The sequence below is a fragment of the Lepisosteus oculatus genome, chromosome 11, assembly GCF_040954835.1.
Source record: "Lepisosteus oculatus isolate fLepOcu1 chromosome 11, fLepOcu1.hap2, whole genome shotgun sequence".
Taxonomy (NCBI): domain Eukaryota; kingdom Metazoa; phylum Chordata; class Actinopteri; order Semionotiformes; family Lepisosteidae; genus Lepisosteus; species Lepisosteus oculatus.
The window spans coordinates 5,245,033-5,259,229 of NC_090706.1; the positions used below are offsets into that span (position 1 = coordinate 5,245,033).

General features: G+C 35.5%; 1 protein-coding gene across 2 annotated transcripts in view; it reads right to left on the minus strand.

The window, feature by feature from the left end:
* grik3 (glutamate ionotropic receptor kainate type subunit 3) overlaps positions 1 to 14,197 on the minus strand; it is a 118,000-nt gene that overhangs the window by 31,708 nt on the left and 72,095 nt on the right. For both annotated transcript variants that reach the window (XM_006631254.3, XM_015348817.2), the window contains exons 9-10: positions 13,652 to 13,765; positions 5,263 to 5,466 (exon numbers count right to left, since the gene is read on the minus strand). In XM_006631254.3, the coding sequence (XP_006631317.1) occupies positions 5,263 to 5,466; positions 13,652 to 13,765 (318 nt within the window). The remainder of the gene's footprint in view (positions 1 to 5,262; positions 5,467 to 13,651; positions 13,766 to 14,197) is intronic.

The window sequence follows — 14,197 nt, forward strand, 5'->3', positions numbered from 1 at the left end:
TGGATTAAAAAAAACAACAATACCAAAAATAGTAGATAATAGAAATATGCAAGTACACATTGATACATACAGTACAAATCATTAATACATTCTGGAGTATTTCATACTACCTTTAGTTAGCAAGCAGCTTTGCAGTACAACTGATAGAAAAAATAAACCCAGAAGACATCTTGAAGCAGCTAATGCGATGTCTTACTGAGGGAGTAATTCTCAATTATACACCTTACTGGGTATTTAGAAGGTCACCATTTACATTGCTTCACCCCCGCAACTCTCTCTGGTGCTGAATATGAGGTTAATGAAACCAGCTGCTTTCAATGCCTGGATAACTAATTTTTTACACATTGTAACTCACAAAGGGCCATGTCTAGTTTCTCTACCGCCTCTACAGTAAAAATAAAAATCCTCCCCTGCTAACACTTTAAAATAGAACAATGGCAGCTCTTCTGTGGCAATAGCTATGGTTTAGCGCAGTTATTATGGTCAGCCTCAATTGACAGGCCTGGACCAGTTGACTGATAGATACAACTGGTAGTGCTGATCACAAAAGAACCTGTTCAAGGTGGAAAAACAGCTTATTTTGAAAACCAAATAAAAACTTCTAAGCACTACAACCCCTTTCTCCTGATTTTGTTTTAAATAATGTTAATTTATTAAGTATTATGTATGTATTTCAGCCAGAATTTGTCTATTGACTGCATTGTATATTTGTAAATAAGACTTATTTTACAGTACATGTTAGTTATTGTTCTATTCTATGTTCTTCCCAACAAAGTGGGCAAATATCAATGATTAAATCTGAGAAACAGATGTCTGGCATCTGAAAATAACTCACATGTGTTTCACTAGCTTACCTGCAAGGTGCAAATTACACAGTATACACACTGTCAGTCAAATACATTTATGGCAACCTATCAAGAAAAGACATCTCTTCAAAAACAGTTTTCCAACCACCAACACATACTGTTTACTGTAGAGCAATTTCAATGGATGTTGTTTGTGTTTATTGTCCTTCTTTCATTCATTTGCTTTTTGTCTTTTAGAAAACAGACCTTTAATTGGTAAATTCCTTAAAATGAAAGGAGACATATTTTGTAATTTCACCAGTTTACTGAAATGCATTCATGATTATTCAAATGTTGCTGAGCCTCAAAGTGATATAATAAGTCTCCAGATTTGCAGTAATCACCATAATACCCTTATTATTTTACAGGGAAATATATACATACAGTATCTGTGTCTTATTCCTTACCATAAACCCAAGCTTTCCTGTGTATTGCCATTAATGAAGCCCGGGTTTATTACAATATCATTTGAGTCACAAATAATGCTTCATTTAAATGATGAAACAATGAAGCAATATTGTTCAGTAACCTTCCTTTGTCTGAGATGCAACAAGGATTAATTACCATAAGACAGTAACAAATGAATAGCTTAGCTATTATTAATAACAGCATCGCAGTACGATTAATGGGACCATCTATTGTAACTAATCAAGTTTAACAAGGCCTATTGCTTTCCCACAATGCCCTTTAGCTTTTTAGTGGGCTTTGTATGTGAATGATAGAGCAAAATAAAGTGTTCAGTGCGACATGATAAAAAAGCCCTTTTGAAATTAATCAGTAATGCAGCACATTCATTCACATAAAGAATTCTAATTTAGGTATAAAAGTCCTCTTTCTGATTGAAAAGAAAAGAAAAAAACATATCCTCAAAAAATTATTGGTGATTATTTTTTTACGCATTCTCAGTTGGATCACATTCTCACAAATCAATTCCAGTATACGGTATTTCTCCTGCACCAGGATTGTGATACAGAGAACAGCAAAGAAATCTTGTTATATTTAATAACCCACGTAACTGTGATACAGTTAAACAGACAAGCCAGGCAAAGAGTTTTCGCAATTCAGTAATGAAACGATGATTTATGGAGTACCGATGTGACAGATTTAATATATGGCCCTTTGGTTTAGTGGCACTTTATCAGCTTAGATTCACCAAGGACTAGGACAGCTCAGCTACACAAAGCCAGACCAGACCTGTTTTTTACATGCTGCTGGTAAAACCCATCTATTAATACATACAAGCCTTTTACACCAGGATGAACAGATAATAAAAAATGAAGGGTTCATGGAAAGGTGTAATCAAAATAAACCAAAACATAAATCTGACTATATACAGTATATATATATTAATATGCCTTTGTTTTCTCATTTACAAAACAAACTAATACGAGAAACTTGTGACTACAAGGAAAACACCAGATTTAACATTTTCATTCTGAAGGTTAATTCTTTCCAATGTGATTTAGCAACACTAAATCATCATAATATTTACAATAACAATTTTTTATCCTTATAATCGGTTTGGATTTTTAAAAATTCCCAGAAAACTAGCAATGAGTAGCCAGAAAACTAATGACTGGACGTCAGCCAGATTTAATACCATTCCTGCCACAGATAAGACTAGCAAGTTCATTCATTTAGAAAGAGCCATCTACAGTATCTAAGTTCTTATGGCAATCAGACCAGCCTTTCTTATGTCATGCCCATTAGTTTGCTTTTCAAGGTAACTGACATTAGTTAAGCTTATCTTCATAAACAGAAGGCTTCTGCTGAGATACTGTAAAATAATATACAATAGTGTAAAGCAAGAACTTGCCACTGGTTACTTCAAAAAATAAGTGCATGTGCATACAATATTATATGAGAAGTGTAGGCTAGAAAAAGTAAACTTTCAGACCCTGTCATCTGGTTGTGGGAACCGTGAAAAAAGAATCAAAATAGTATAAATTTTAAGACTCAAAAGTGAAGAACTGATCCACGCCATTTTTTTTCACACGGATGACCAGCAATATTTGGCATAACAATATATTTATTGCCAAAGTGCACATTTGATTATCACACAGTTGGGAGCTTCAGCCAAGAGCAGTTTAATGAATACTGAATCACATTTTATTCAAGGCAATTGATCCTAGAAAAAGAAATAAAAATGCAAATACTTCAAGAACTAACTGAAACAAAAAAAGCAATAGTAATAGTCAGATTTGATGTCTAGCTCGGTGAAACTATAAACTCAAGTCATTCACATGCACTTGAAGAAGGAAAATAAGGTGTCATATTTTATCCACTCTGTTGAAAAGATATACATTAATATGGTTTTCAGTTTGTGCATTTAAATCCACCACATACAATTTATATTATAGTGAACTGCATATTTATTCCTTAAAAACATAAACAAAAAAAAACTTCTCAAAGGTGTTTATTTGGCTGACCTTTATGCGAAGTTTTGACATGCACATGTTCTTATTAATCACAGATCTTTTGTAGAAGCTCTTGACACTCATGATACAGAAAAGAAAGGGCCTTTTTGAATTAAGACAGATGACTGCAAAACACAGTTGTTAAAATACATTACTGGTCGCTCTTCAGAAGCCTTGATCAACTGAGACTTACAAATTACTTGCACTGCTGTAAAGGCGGTAAACTCTAGATTGTGACTGACAGGAAAACTTGGCAGAAAAATGAAAGCTTAAGAGGTATAATCAAAGATCAGAGGATTTTGATTGCACTCTACTGTACTTAATGTCTTTAGACCTACTCCTGATGCCAACAGCTCGTAAAGCATTTTGACACAAAGCAAAGATCATAATGGACTCATTTTAGTTTTAAAAATGTTAAAAATCCATATGTGATATTGCACTTTACCATTCTTCAGCAAGTCTATTTTTTTCTCTTTGATTTTTCTCAGTTATGCCTCTCTTTGAAAAATACATTTTGTGTACAATTAAAAACACATAACACAACATTTCACTATGATCTCATTAGACAAGCAGCCTTTTAAAATCTTACACTTCTCAATCTTTGACGTGCACTTTGAACTAGACATAAAGGTCTTTTGCCTCTGAAGTCAGACATAACATGTTTTGTGGTATTGTAAATACAGAAATGCCTAATTGGATTGTAAAAAAGGAGTCCCTAGCTGTAATTTCTGAAAGCACAACCTAACAGGTTTTCTCAATTTTGAAAAGCTTAAAAATTCCAATTAATCTTAAATGTTAAATTGATTGGTGTTAAGCTTAATTGGACTTATTTGTCTTTTGTCCACAATTTTAAAACAGATTATCATTAACAGAGACCTAGAAAACTAGCAGAACTACAGCCCTTAAGGATCATGACTATAGACATTTTGTGTTAAAGGGGTTTCAATATATTTTGAAAAAAAATACCAATGAGTAGCCCCTGTCCATGTGAAAAACAAAACCAGAATTCTCCAGTATACAGTAAATAATATGCAAGCACCAGCAATTTCCAAAACATTAGAGCATATAAACACAGTATCATCTTTTTACAGCTGAATCTAAGAATCTAAGGAAACTCTTAATGGGATTATTTAACTTCAAACAAGAAAAATAATGAGTTAAATCTTAGTTTTAGTCCCTTAATCCTCCTCTCCTTCTCAAGGTTATTTATATCTGTCCAAATCTTGCTAAAGCTTTGTAAAGATTAAATGCTGCCCCTTAATTCACCTTTACCTGCTCCTCCATTGACATTGATCGTATGACTTCGTTCACTAAATGCCATTTAGGCTATTGCAGCCTTCTTCCAAGACCTGCTTTGTCCCCTAAGGATGTGTTTTGGAAAGAGATACTGCAGGGCCATTCTATAAATGCCAGCATAGCAGCACCATCGCGATAGCTAGTCATCTGCTTCCACAACGTTGATTCTTTAACAGCAATGGCTTCCACATTAGTCACATTAGTACAGAAGAAGCTTTTTACTGCTTTTTTTCCAAATATGGATTACCAGGCAAAGTTACTTTCTGCATTGTCAATGCCTACACTGCTTGGCAAGGCTGCAAACAACATCAATGTGCATCCTCAAAGCTGCAGCAAAGGATATGCATTTTACAAAACATACAGTACATAGTTTTGAAATATCACCAGAGGTTTAATACATAGCATTCATTTATGTGTCCATTAGCCACATGAGGAAAAAATGCTGTAGAACAGAGCCTCAGTCTTGAACTGTCTGACGTTCCCCCATTTGATGTGTGATACTTATGTACAGCCAGAAATACAGTAAATTTACTGATGGGTACTGCCCAAAGATGAGGATAAATGCAGTTTTAGACTGTCTTTCGATTGGTTCCTATGATTATTATGCGGTAAAAGCGGCATACTTATCGCATTATCTCACTTTCAAAAGTGCACAGGATGTAGAAATGACTCATTTCACCAGATTAATAAAGTGCAATGCTTACATGGTCCATTAGTTCTTTCACCATCCCATTCCATTGTCCCTTCTCATCCTGTGATCCATATTTTCCATCAGGCACCAGTCGAATCTCGTACATAAATCCTAGGATGTTTGCCAGTTCTTTAAGAAGGTCAATACAAAACCCCTCAAATCGGTCATTACCAGCGAGCGCCTTGTCAGACTTCTTAAACATGACATATGGCTCCTCCTGCAAAGACACAGAACATCAAATATAAACCACTGGTAAGGTCAGCTTTTCAATTTGTTTTAAACACAAAACCAATTAAAGTTAAGTGATCTACCCTGATAACTCTCGTAAGCATTTACTGCAGCTAAAACCAAGGATGTATATGCCAGCTGATTAAATAAATAAAAATGTGTTTACCTCAAGTGTGTTTCCACAGCACACAGATAGAAACTTTCATGCAGATATAGTTTCGTTTGCACAGCATATTTTATTTTTTTAAACTGATGGCTTGGGGAAAGGCTTATTTTAGAAGGTGGGTTTTCTAATTTAGATTGCCAATGTTATTCTAAAGTGTTTTACACTGCTCAGCATATTCAAATGCTTAGGTATGTTCTCAAATACATCATGTCAACTGATCTTATAAACAGTATAATATCATAACTACCACTGCTATAGTTTGTGTAATTTAGCCTGAAAATCAGAACTAAATAGCTTCAGTATAAACACTTGATGAAAAGTATCTTGTTTAATGAAAATTTAAGTTCAGTTCTTTGATTTAAGCAATGCTACACTCAGCCCCCTGTCCCAGTTTTGTAAAAACATTAGTATAAAGCAATAAGTGAAGGAAATAAAAGTTGTTAAGAACTCAGTTTTTATTCATTTTATATGGATTAATGAGCAGCATTGTACTTCAGGAATCAACTATTTGCAGCAAAGGTTAAAGCATGTATTTTTTTTTCTTCTGGTGAATAATGTAAAAAGTAATAAGTGTTCTTTTATTATAAATGTAAAATCGGAGTTTGGGACCTTGAGGTGACTATGACCCTGTTCTTCCTCTATGATTCTGCATTACTGGTAGAACACCTCAGTGATTCAGTTGAGCTTCAGCTGATGTTACAGTCGCGTTTTCTATTGAGACAATAGCTCAGGCAAAACAAGTGTCTCAAATAAATGTGGTAGTGTATACATTCTTTAAATGTTGAAGAATGTTTTTCATGGACATTAAATAAAACATTGTCCTCTTGTTAAATATACTTACAGTAACTCACATTGTCAGATTCAGCTGCAAATACTCCTTGGATGGGATTTCATCCTGAGGGACACTTTATGACAAGGTAGACCACTTATTCATGCACTATTACACCATTTATTACTTACAATGGTCAGGCATACAATTCACAAACACTTAGCTTGCTAATCGATTTCTCAGTCAAGGTGCCCTCAATTTTATAACTACACAGCCCACATATTGCTATGGGAATGCACTTAAGCGTGTATAAGGTGAAGGAAAGGAGTTGCAATAATATTTCTTCTGTCGTGAAACATTTTAGTTTACACAAAGAGGCTGTCAGCATTCTACAGATTATAGGACTGTCTGCTCGAAACTGTTCCAAGTTTGATTTTCTTAGGGTTTTCTTTTTTAATACCTTTCACTTTTTGCACAGCAAAGATGCCAGGATCTGCCCAGTTTCTCAATGGTGGGGCAGGGGCAGAGATTGTTTTCTGTGTTCTTTCTTTCTAGGGGAGGCACAAATCACAGATTCTAACCCCAAATGTGTAAGATCATCTACTGTAGGTACAGTATATGTTCTTCGTCTAGTATCTCAATTAAATTTAACAGTCAACGGACACAATTATTCAGTCTCATTGGCACCTGCCACCCCTTGCATCGACTTCGGCATTGCCACTGTTTTTGCAGAAAAAAAAAGGAATACAAACATTTTCCAAATACACGTGCAAAAGTACATTTTTTATTTTCATCTGGTGTGCTTTCAGGTCAATAACTTAAGAAGTTCTCAGTGTAGGTCTGCAGTCTGTGTAAAAGTGCCAAACTGTACTGCTAAGTATTTGGCAAAATAGAAAATCTGCATTGACTGTATTTGGACTCAAGGCTGTGATTATCTTTTAATTCTAGCTATTCAAAATTGTATACACTATTTAGATGGTCTTAATTTAGATAATCATGAAACCAGTATGAAGAGACATTTGAATGAGTAGCTCTTTTGGTAAAACTCAATGAAATCTGGTGTAGCGAGATCAGGGTCATCCACAGATTGCAAAAGAAAAAGTCATTCATTTTAGCACTGTATTGAAGACACAAGGACTACACTGAACTGAAGAATGGGCATTTTGTTTTCCTTTGTCGCCCTTGCTGAGTGTAATACAGTAAGTGTCTTGCACATGGGTGATATGATTAAAATGTTGAATTTCAACCCCATGCTTGCTTCTCATATTTAGTCATTTGAATTCTAAGGAGCCCCATGACCATTATTCCTTGAACATAATGAGCTTTTCCTTGCATTAGTGAGATTAAAGGAAAAGGGTCCCCCACACCTTCTTAAGACACTGAAAGCTTTGTCGGAATTTCATTTGGCACTGATCAACACTGTCTTCAGGAGTTTTGTGAGCACTGTGATGTTCTCAGTGCATCTAATTAAAACATAACCATGGGTAGCTATGACTTATGACCTCATATGATTGCAAATGTGCATGGGAATTTGTAATTTTACTATGGTTTTGTTTGAAATTTTGACTTCACTGCTTGTTTGTGCCTGTCCTGTGTTTTGTAACTTTATACCCTTGCATGATACTATGGTAATGCTGACAGTGATTCTATTTAAATATTCAGAAGGTTAATATTGCAATGCCTTTATTGTATAAGAAATAAAGAAAGCTTTGATATAAGCAAAGACACCCTAGAGCTGACCTACAGGAGCCTGGAAGACTGTGTGCTTTTTTTAACATCTCCATTTGGTATGGGACACTTAGTGTCAAGGGTAGAGCCAAGCTCTCATGGAATATAAACATACTATAGGCAGCAAACGTATTGGTCAGAAACAGAACCATCTGAACCACATACAGTATATACTAGGAGTGTTTACAGGAAAGCAGTGTTGATAGTAAAAAATGCCTAAAATCCACTACACTTCCAATTTGAAAAATTACCATCCAGGTAGTGTTTCAGAGTACCAAAAGGTTACAAAAAACATTTTTAAGAAGTCATTAATTCAGAGTGCCATAACGCTTTTAAATCTAATGTACAAGGCCATTCAGTATATTGCACTGACAGCATCCTGTATATATGCATAGTGATCACACTTGAGTCTTATGCACTTTTTACTGAAGTCTTTCCGTACTCTGTAAATACACTGTTTTATTGTTGCCTAGGTGAGGCCAAAGAAAAATTTCTGTATGAGGACAATAAAATGGATTCTGATTCTGATAAGTAAAGCACATTTGTGTATAATGTGGAAGGGCACCATGGTAAAAAAACATTGACTGGGAAAATTGTCAGTAGGTGAGACATTCATTGTAGTTGCCCTCATCTGAAGAAACAGAAGATTGCCTTTCTGCTCTGTGTTTTTTCCTGACAGTTCCTGTTTCTTTTACACTTGATTTAATCAGTAGATGAAGGAACATAAGAGTTTGTGCACACCCACTGTTATTGTTTTAGACTTACAGTACCCAGTATCATATTGAAATTACTCAAGTATCTGCCAGTGGGGAAAAAAGAATATCACCACCAGACTGAATCTACAAGATTTGAATCTATTCCAAATCTTGGCTTCAAACCTTTTCTTAGTATGGGGACTGTACATCTACTGGAGATAAAAACCAGTACAGTAATTTCTTCACCTGGGGCTTTTAAGTCATATGTTTTGTCCTTCTATAAAGTTATTAAGTTACAAGAAGTGACAAATCATGTTGATCAAATGATACTTGGTTGTATTCATGTGATAAGTTTGTTTTTGCATGTACAAAAGAGAAGGCAGATGACTTTACTGTCAGTAACCAGCTTTTTTTTTCTTTTTACTAACAGTTTTCTTTTCGAGCCATGTTATCCAATTCAGGGTCACACAATAGCCAGGGCCTACTGTACCTTGCTGAGCAATGGACACAATGTGGGATGTTAGACCTTTGCAGGGCAGACACACAGACACATGCATTCTCACACCAGGGCCAATTTTTCCACACACCAATTAACCTCCCAGTATGTCTCTGGGAGTATGTGGGAGGAAACTGGAGGAAAGCCACACTAACAAAAGGAGAATATACAAACTCCATTCAGACAGCATCAAAGGTGTGAAATCGAACCCAAGGCAGCAGTGCTGTAAGGCAGTGATGCTAACCACTGTGCAACCCTCAGAAACTTTTTATTTCTTTTAATATAAAGACACTGCTGGGTACTTTGTAAATGTGTGCCTTGGTAGAGAATACATGACTGATTTTTCTCCATGTCCTTCCTTAACAATATCTCACTGACTCAGCAAATGACGGCCTCTTACACACCAGAATTCTCCCTGACAGGAAGCACATTAATCATTCCAGACTGCCTCTTTACCTTGCGGATGTCTTTCACTCCACTTTAAAAACAAAAGACGTAAACTTTTGCCTGGAAAACTAATGAGCTTGTTTGCAGGAGCACATGAATAAAAACGAAACAAAACATATCAATAGATGTTTATATATTTGGACTTTAAAACTGGTTCATGCTCCATTTAACTGCATGTACATCTGTTACAAACCACAGCATAATTTCCCAGCACAGAATTTTGTGGAATTTTCTAGAATGTTAAAGGAATGAAAACATTAATACTAAAATCAAGGCATTGACTGAAAGCAAGTTAGCCTTACCAAAGAACTTAGTACAGGTTGTCCAATTACCTTGATCTGAAAACCACAATTTCTAAAAAATTACCATCTGCTCACAGCCTCCAAGTAGACCAGCTTCCCTAAGGCCTGGTTTAAAATCAGAGTGATCAGCTCCATTCAAATGCATTTCAGTCTAAGACTTCATGGGAGAACAGAAACAAAAGAAAAAAATGTATGGCAATGCTTACAGCCAATGAACTGGAGACAATTAACATGCAGTACATGAAATGCCTTAATCTGTCTTTGGAAAAGAAATACTCATAAACATGAAACTGTCAGGCTTTATCTCATTTATGTGCTCAGAATATCATATAATGCAATGAAACTCATTAAAGCCACAATATGATTTTTTCAGTAACTTGTTGTTTTTATATGTTATTACTCAAGAGATCTGAATTTTGGGGTTCTGCAAAAGGCTGCAATCATCCCCAGAGCACTACACTTTAAATAGGAGAAGTGTAACTGAAGGCTTTAAATGTTGTCCAGGTAGTAATTGTACACATTCCAGGTCTGGTCCCTGGTAACATCACCATCATTTAGAAATCAGACAAGTGCACAATGACACATTTTGTAATAACCTCCTCTCACTTTATAATCAATGTTAATTGTTTGTTAAATTTGATCAATCTAACACTACTAGGTTTTACATTGAGCACTCCTAGACAGACCCGTGCTTTTCAAGGGCTGGGACTTGGCCTCCCAGAAACACTGCTAAAAAAACTGGCCCCCAAAATACACAGAAAGACAACTTAAATTAGCATACTGTGTGGAAAGTAAAAAAAACAACAATCTTAAATTACATGCTGTAGTACTGTTTTATCCATAAACACCTCCCATAAAGGCCCGAAAAGGCAGTAAAATATTCACGCACAAAAACCAGTGACGAATTCAGGTTTGTGATCACACTCCTATAAAAGTTCACATGCCAACTGCCTTCATACTTCACACATGGCCATGATAGTTATTCCATCAGCTCTTACTTCAGTGTAAACTGGCACCCAAGAGGGCTTGATTATAACCCTTTCTGCACATCCCTTGATGATGATTACATGCTTCTATTTCTATCTCCACTTAATTACAGTGTTTTTGTTGATCAGTCATGTACCCTTAGGCAAATGATCCGGTGAAGGCAGTGTGCTGTCGCCATCCCTGTGACAGCTGTACCAGACATGTCCCTGTATTTCCTTGGAGTGGGGATGCCCTGACTGGCTTTGGTGGAGGAAATCAGGGGGGATCTAGACCACTGCTGGTGAATTAGTTGACCGTGGCTGCTGACTGGCTTTTTTAGTGTTCTAAATCGGAATTAGATGGTTCTGCATCCTGCTGCTCTGAAATGGCCTGAGATAATGCTTGCACTCCCTAATTCATAGTGACTAATAGCTTTTACACGACATCATAACCCCGAAAGGTGTTCCTTGTAAGACACATACTATATACGCAAGCTTCACTGGTCAAAACTAGGTATGCAACACTGATGAATGACACCTACAGTTTAAGGGCGCAAGCTAGCCGTGACTGCTAAATTTGATTGTGTATAGGCAAAGCACGATTAGAAGTCTGTTTAAATGGCTCCGCTTTCTAGCATTGTGAAACAGCCAGAGATAATTCATTTTCACATTTTGATCATTTTATTTACCTATCTATCCATCTGACAAGTATTCTGTATATACAGTATTTCAGACCATCACCATCAAACATCATAAAATGACATACTTTAAAATAGAAGGATATAGTTAAATATAGAATATTGGGATTTCTTTGGATGAAGAATGGAATAGATAAACATATTTATCGGTTTTAAAGGATTTATAAAGAAAATAATCTTACTTCATTTAAACCCAAATAAAATACACATTTTCAATTTCTATTTCTAGGGCAGAATAATTGTCAGTAATGTAATATTTAATATGGGATACATACTGTATGAGCCAGGGCCAGGAAAATGGATATGTACATTTATATAAAAGTGAAAGCATATAAGGTTTTACTTCTTTCTCATCTCAATTTGTGTGCATTTTTATTGTCTTGGATACTTTTATTGTACTGCCTGTGAAATACACAAATGAATATCGCCCAACAGTTAGTAAATGTTGGTTTGGAATTACAGTATTAACCTCACCACATGTCAAGTTACAAAAATGCCTCAAAGGAGAAAAAAAAAACCAACATGCAAAAAATTCAACAAAAAATACTATGTCCTTCCTTTTAGTGGATGGTCTTACTTTACTCAAATGTCTCTTACTTTTTTTGTAGTAATTGACACAATTGTCTTTTCTCAAGGAATAAGATAAAGCTGTGTTTCGGGCAACCTAAAACCTGACCAAAAGAATGCCTCTCGTAGGTGATACGCCTTTCTGTTCTGACACACCTGCCCTTCCCTAAAGATACTGTAATATCGACTATCATACCCAACGTAAATGATCTGAAACACAAGGTTTTCAAGACACTGTAATTCTATTAATTAGTTTCCGCAGTGCTGTCTTACCAGAATGACTCCCCCAAACAAAGTTCATGCATTCCAGGTTACTTGGTGACAATGTTTTTAGACTGCATGGCTATATACTGTATAAATATTTATATCACACAGCAAAATACAACAGATCACCTGCCTTATGCCAATAAATGCCAGTGCTTGCAGTTCACGTTGTTCAATAGAATTTCCAATTGCTTGTACAAACTAATTCTGTTTATATTGCCTCTAATGTGGCCTCATGAAGATATTAATAATGCATTTTAGTAATCAAAATGTTGCTCAATAAAAACATCGGCTAAAGGGGTAATAATTTAATATATAACTGGTTTCTCAGTTTACTGTAAGAATTGGACATCAAACAAAAGGAAAATTACAATATGCTGACAAAACAGTCAATATCTATCGGAGGAGCCTGCTTCCATTTCTTTCTTCAGAATTACCAGATAAGCATCGGTACTGCCAAACTCCAGGCATCATGAAGCGTTTAAAATGATTTCTGCATTATTAAAGCTGCATACGAAGAATTGCACACTATTAAGTCAATACAGAAAGAAGTAAGAACAAAGACATGAGCAGATGTATCTATAATACCATAACAAATGTATGGAAAAACAGAAAATCTACATTTATAGAAATACAGAAGTCTACATGTGATAGTTAACATGACAGGACCCTTAAAGACCCATTTAATTCCTCTAAATATTCAGGAGATTGAGGACACTTTCAATTTCTTATAAAGGAAAAGTTTTTTCTAATTTAGTAAATTTGTGTATCTAAAGATTATGAGAGAGGTGATAAAGTTAATCTTCAAACTTTATTGCATGAGCAGGCCACAGTTTAATATTGGTTTCTGTTTTGAAAAAATGACATGAGAATTCATTCGAAAGATGTCTGACTTTGCTTTTTTTTAATTTTCAATTTCGGTTTTTGAGCTTGAGCACTCACAAAATGAATTTTCCCTACACTTTGGGTGGAGAAAATTTACAGAATATTGCTGAGAACATATTGTTTTAACCCTGTATTGCCCACCCCTTGTACCCCCTCATCAGTTGTTCCTGACCAATAAATTGAGTGACCTACCAGAATTGTAGTGATCACTAGCGAGCGGTTTGAAAGGGAGTCTGTGATGTTTACCCCTCTCGGTCTGGGGACCTCAGTAATATTCAGGCCACCTGAGGGACTCCACTTGCCAACCTGTAGAAGGTCAAAAACACATCATTACTGCTTTGTATTTTTCAACACTGACCTTGACTTTCACAGCATTCTGTCCTTTATTATTTTTGGAGGACAACCTAAATCAACTTCAGTAAGACTGAGACGGTTTTATATATTACCATTAGGGAAGACATCATCTGTAAACATTAATGCATGACAGAGCATCTACGTACACTATACAGATAAATCTTTTAGAGACTACTGTATAGTACCTTTAGATTACATGATTTACAGTACATCACTGCATGATACAATGTCGATAGTTCTGTATTAAAATTATTTAAACTAATATATTATCACTACAGGTATATGTAATATAGACTACAGTTCTTTATACCATAGGCTTTTAACTTTGTTGGTGAATTTTGTATAAATATTGTATTGACTGTTCTCTTTTGTTTATTTCATTCT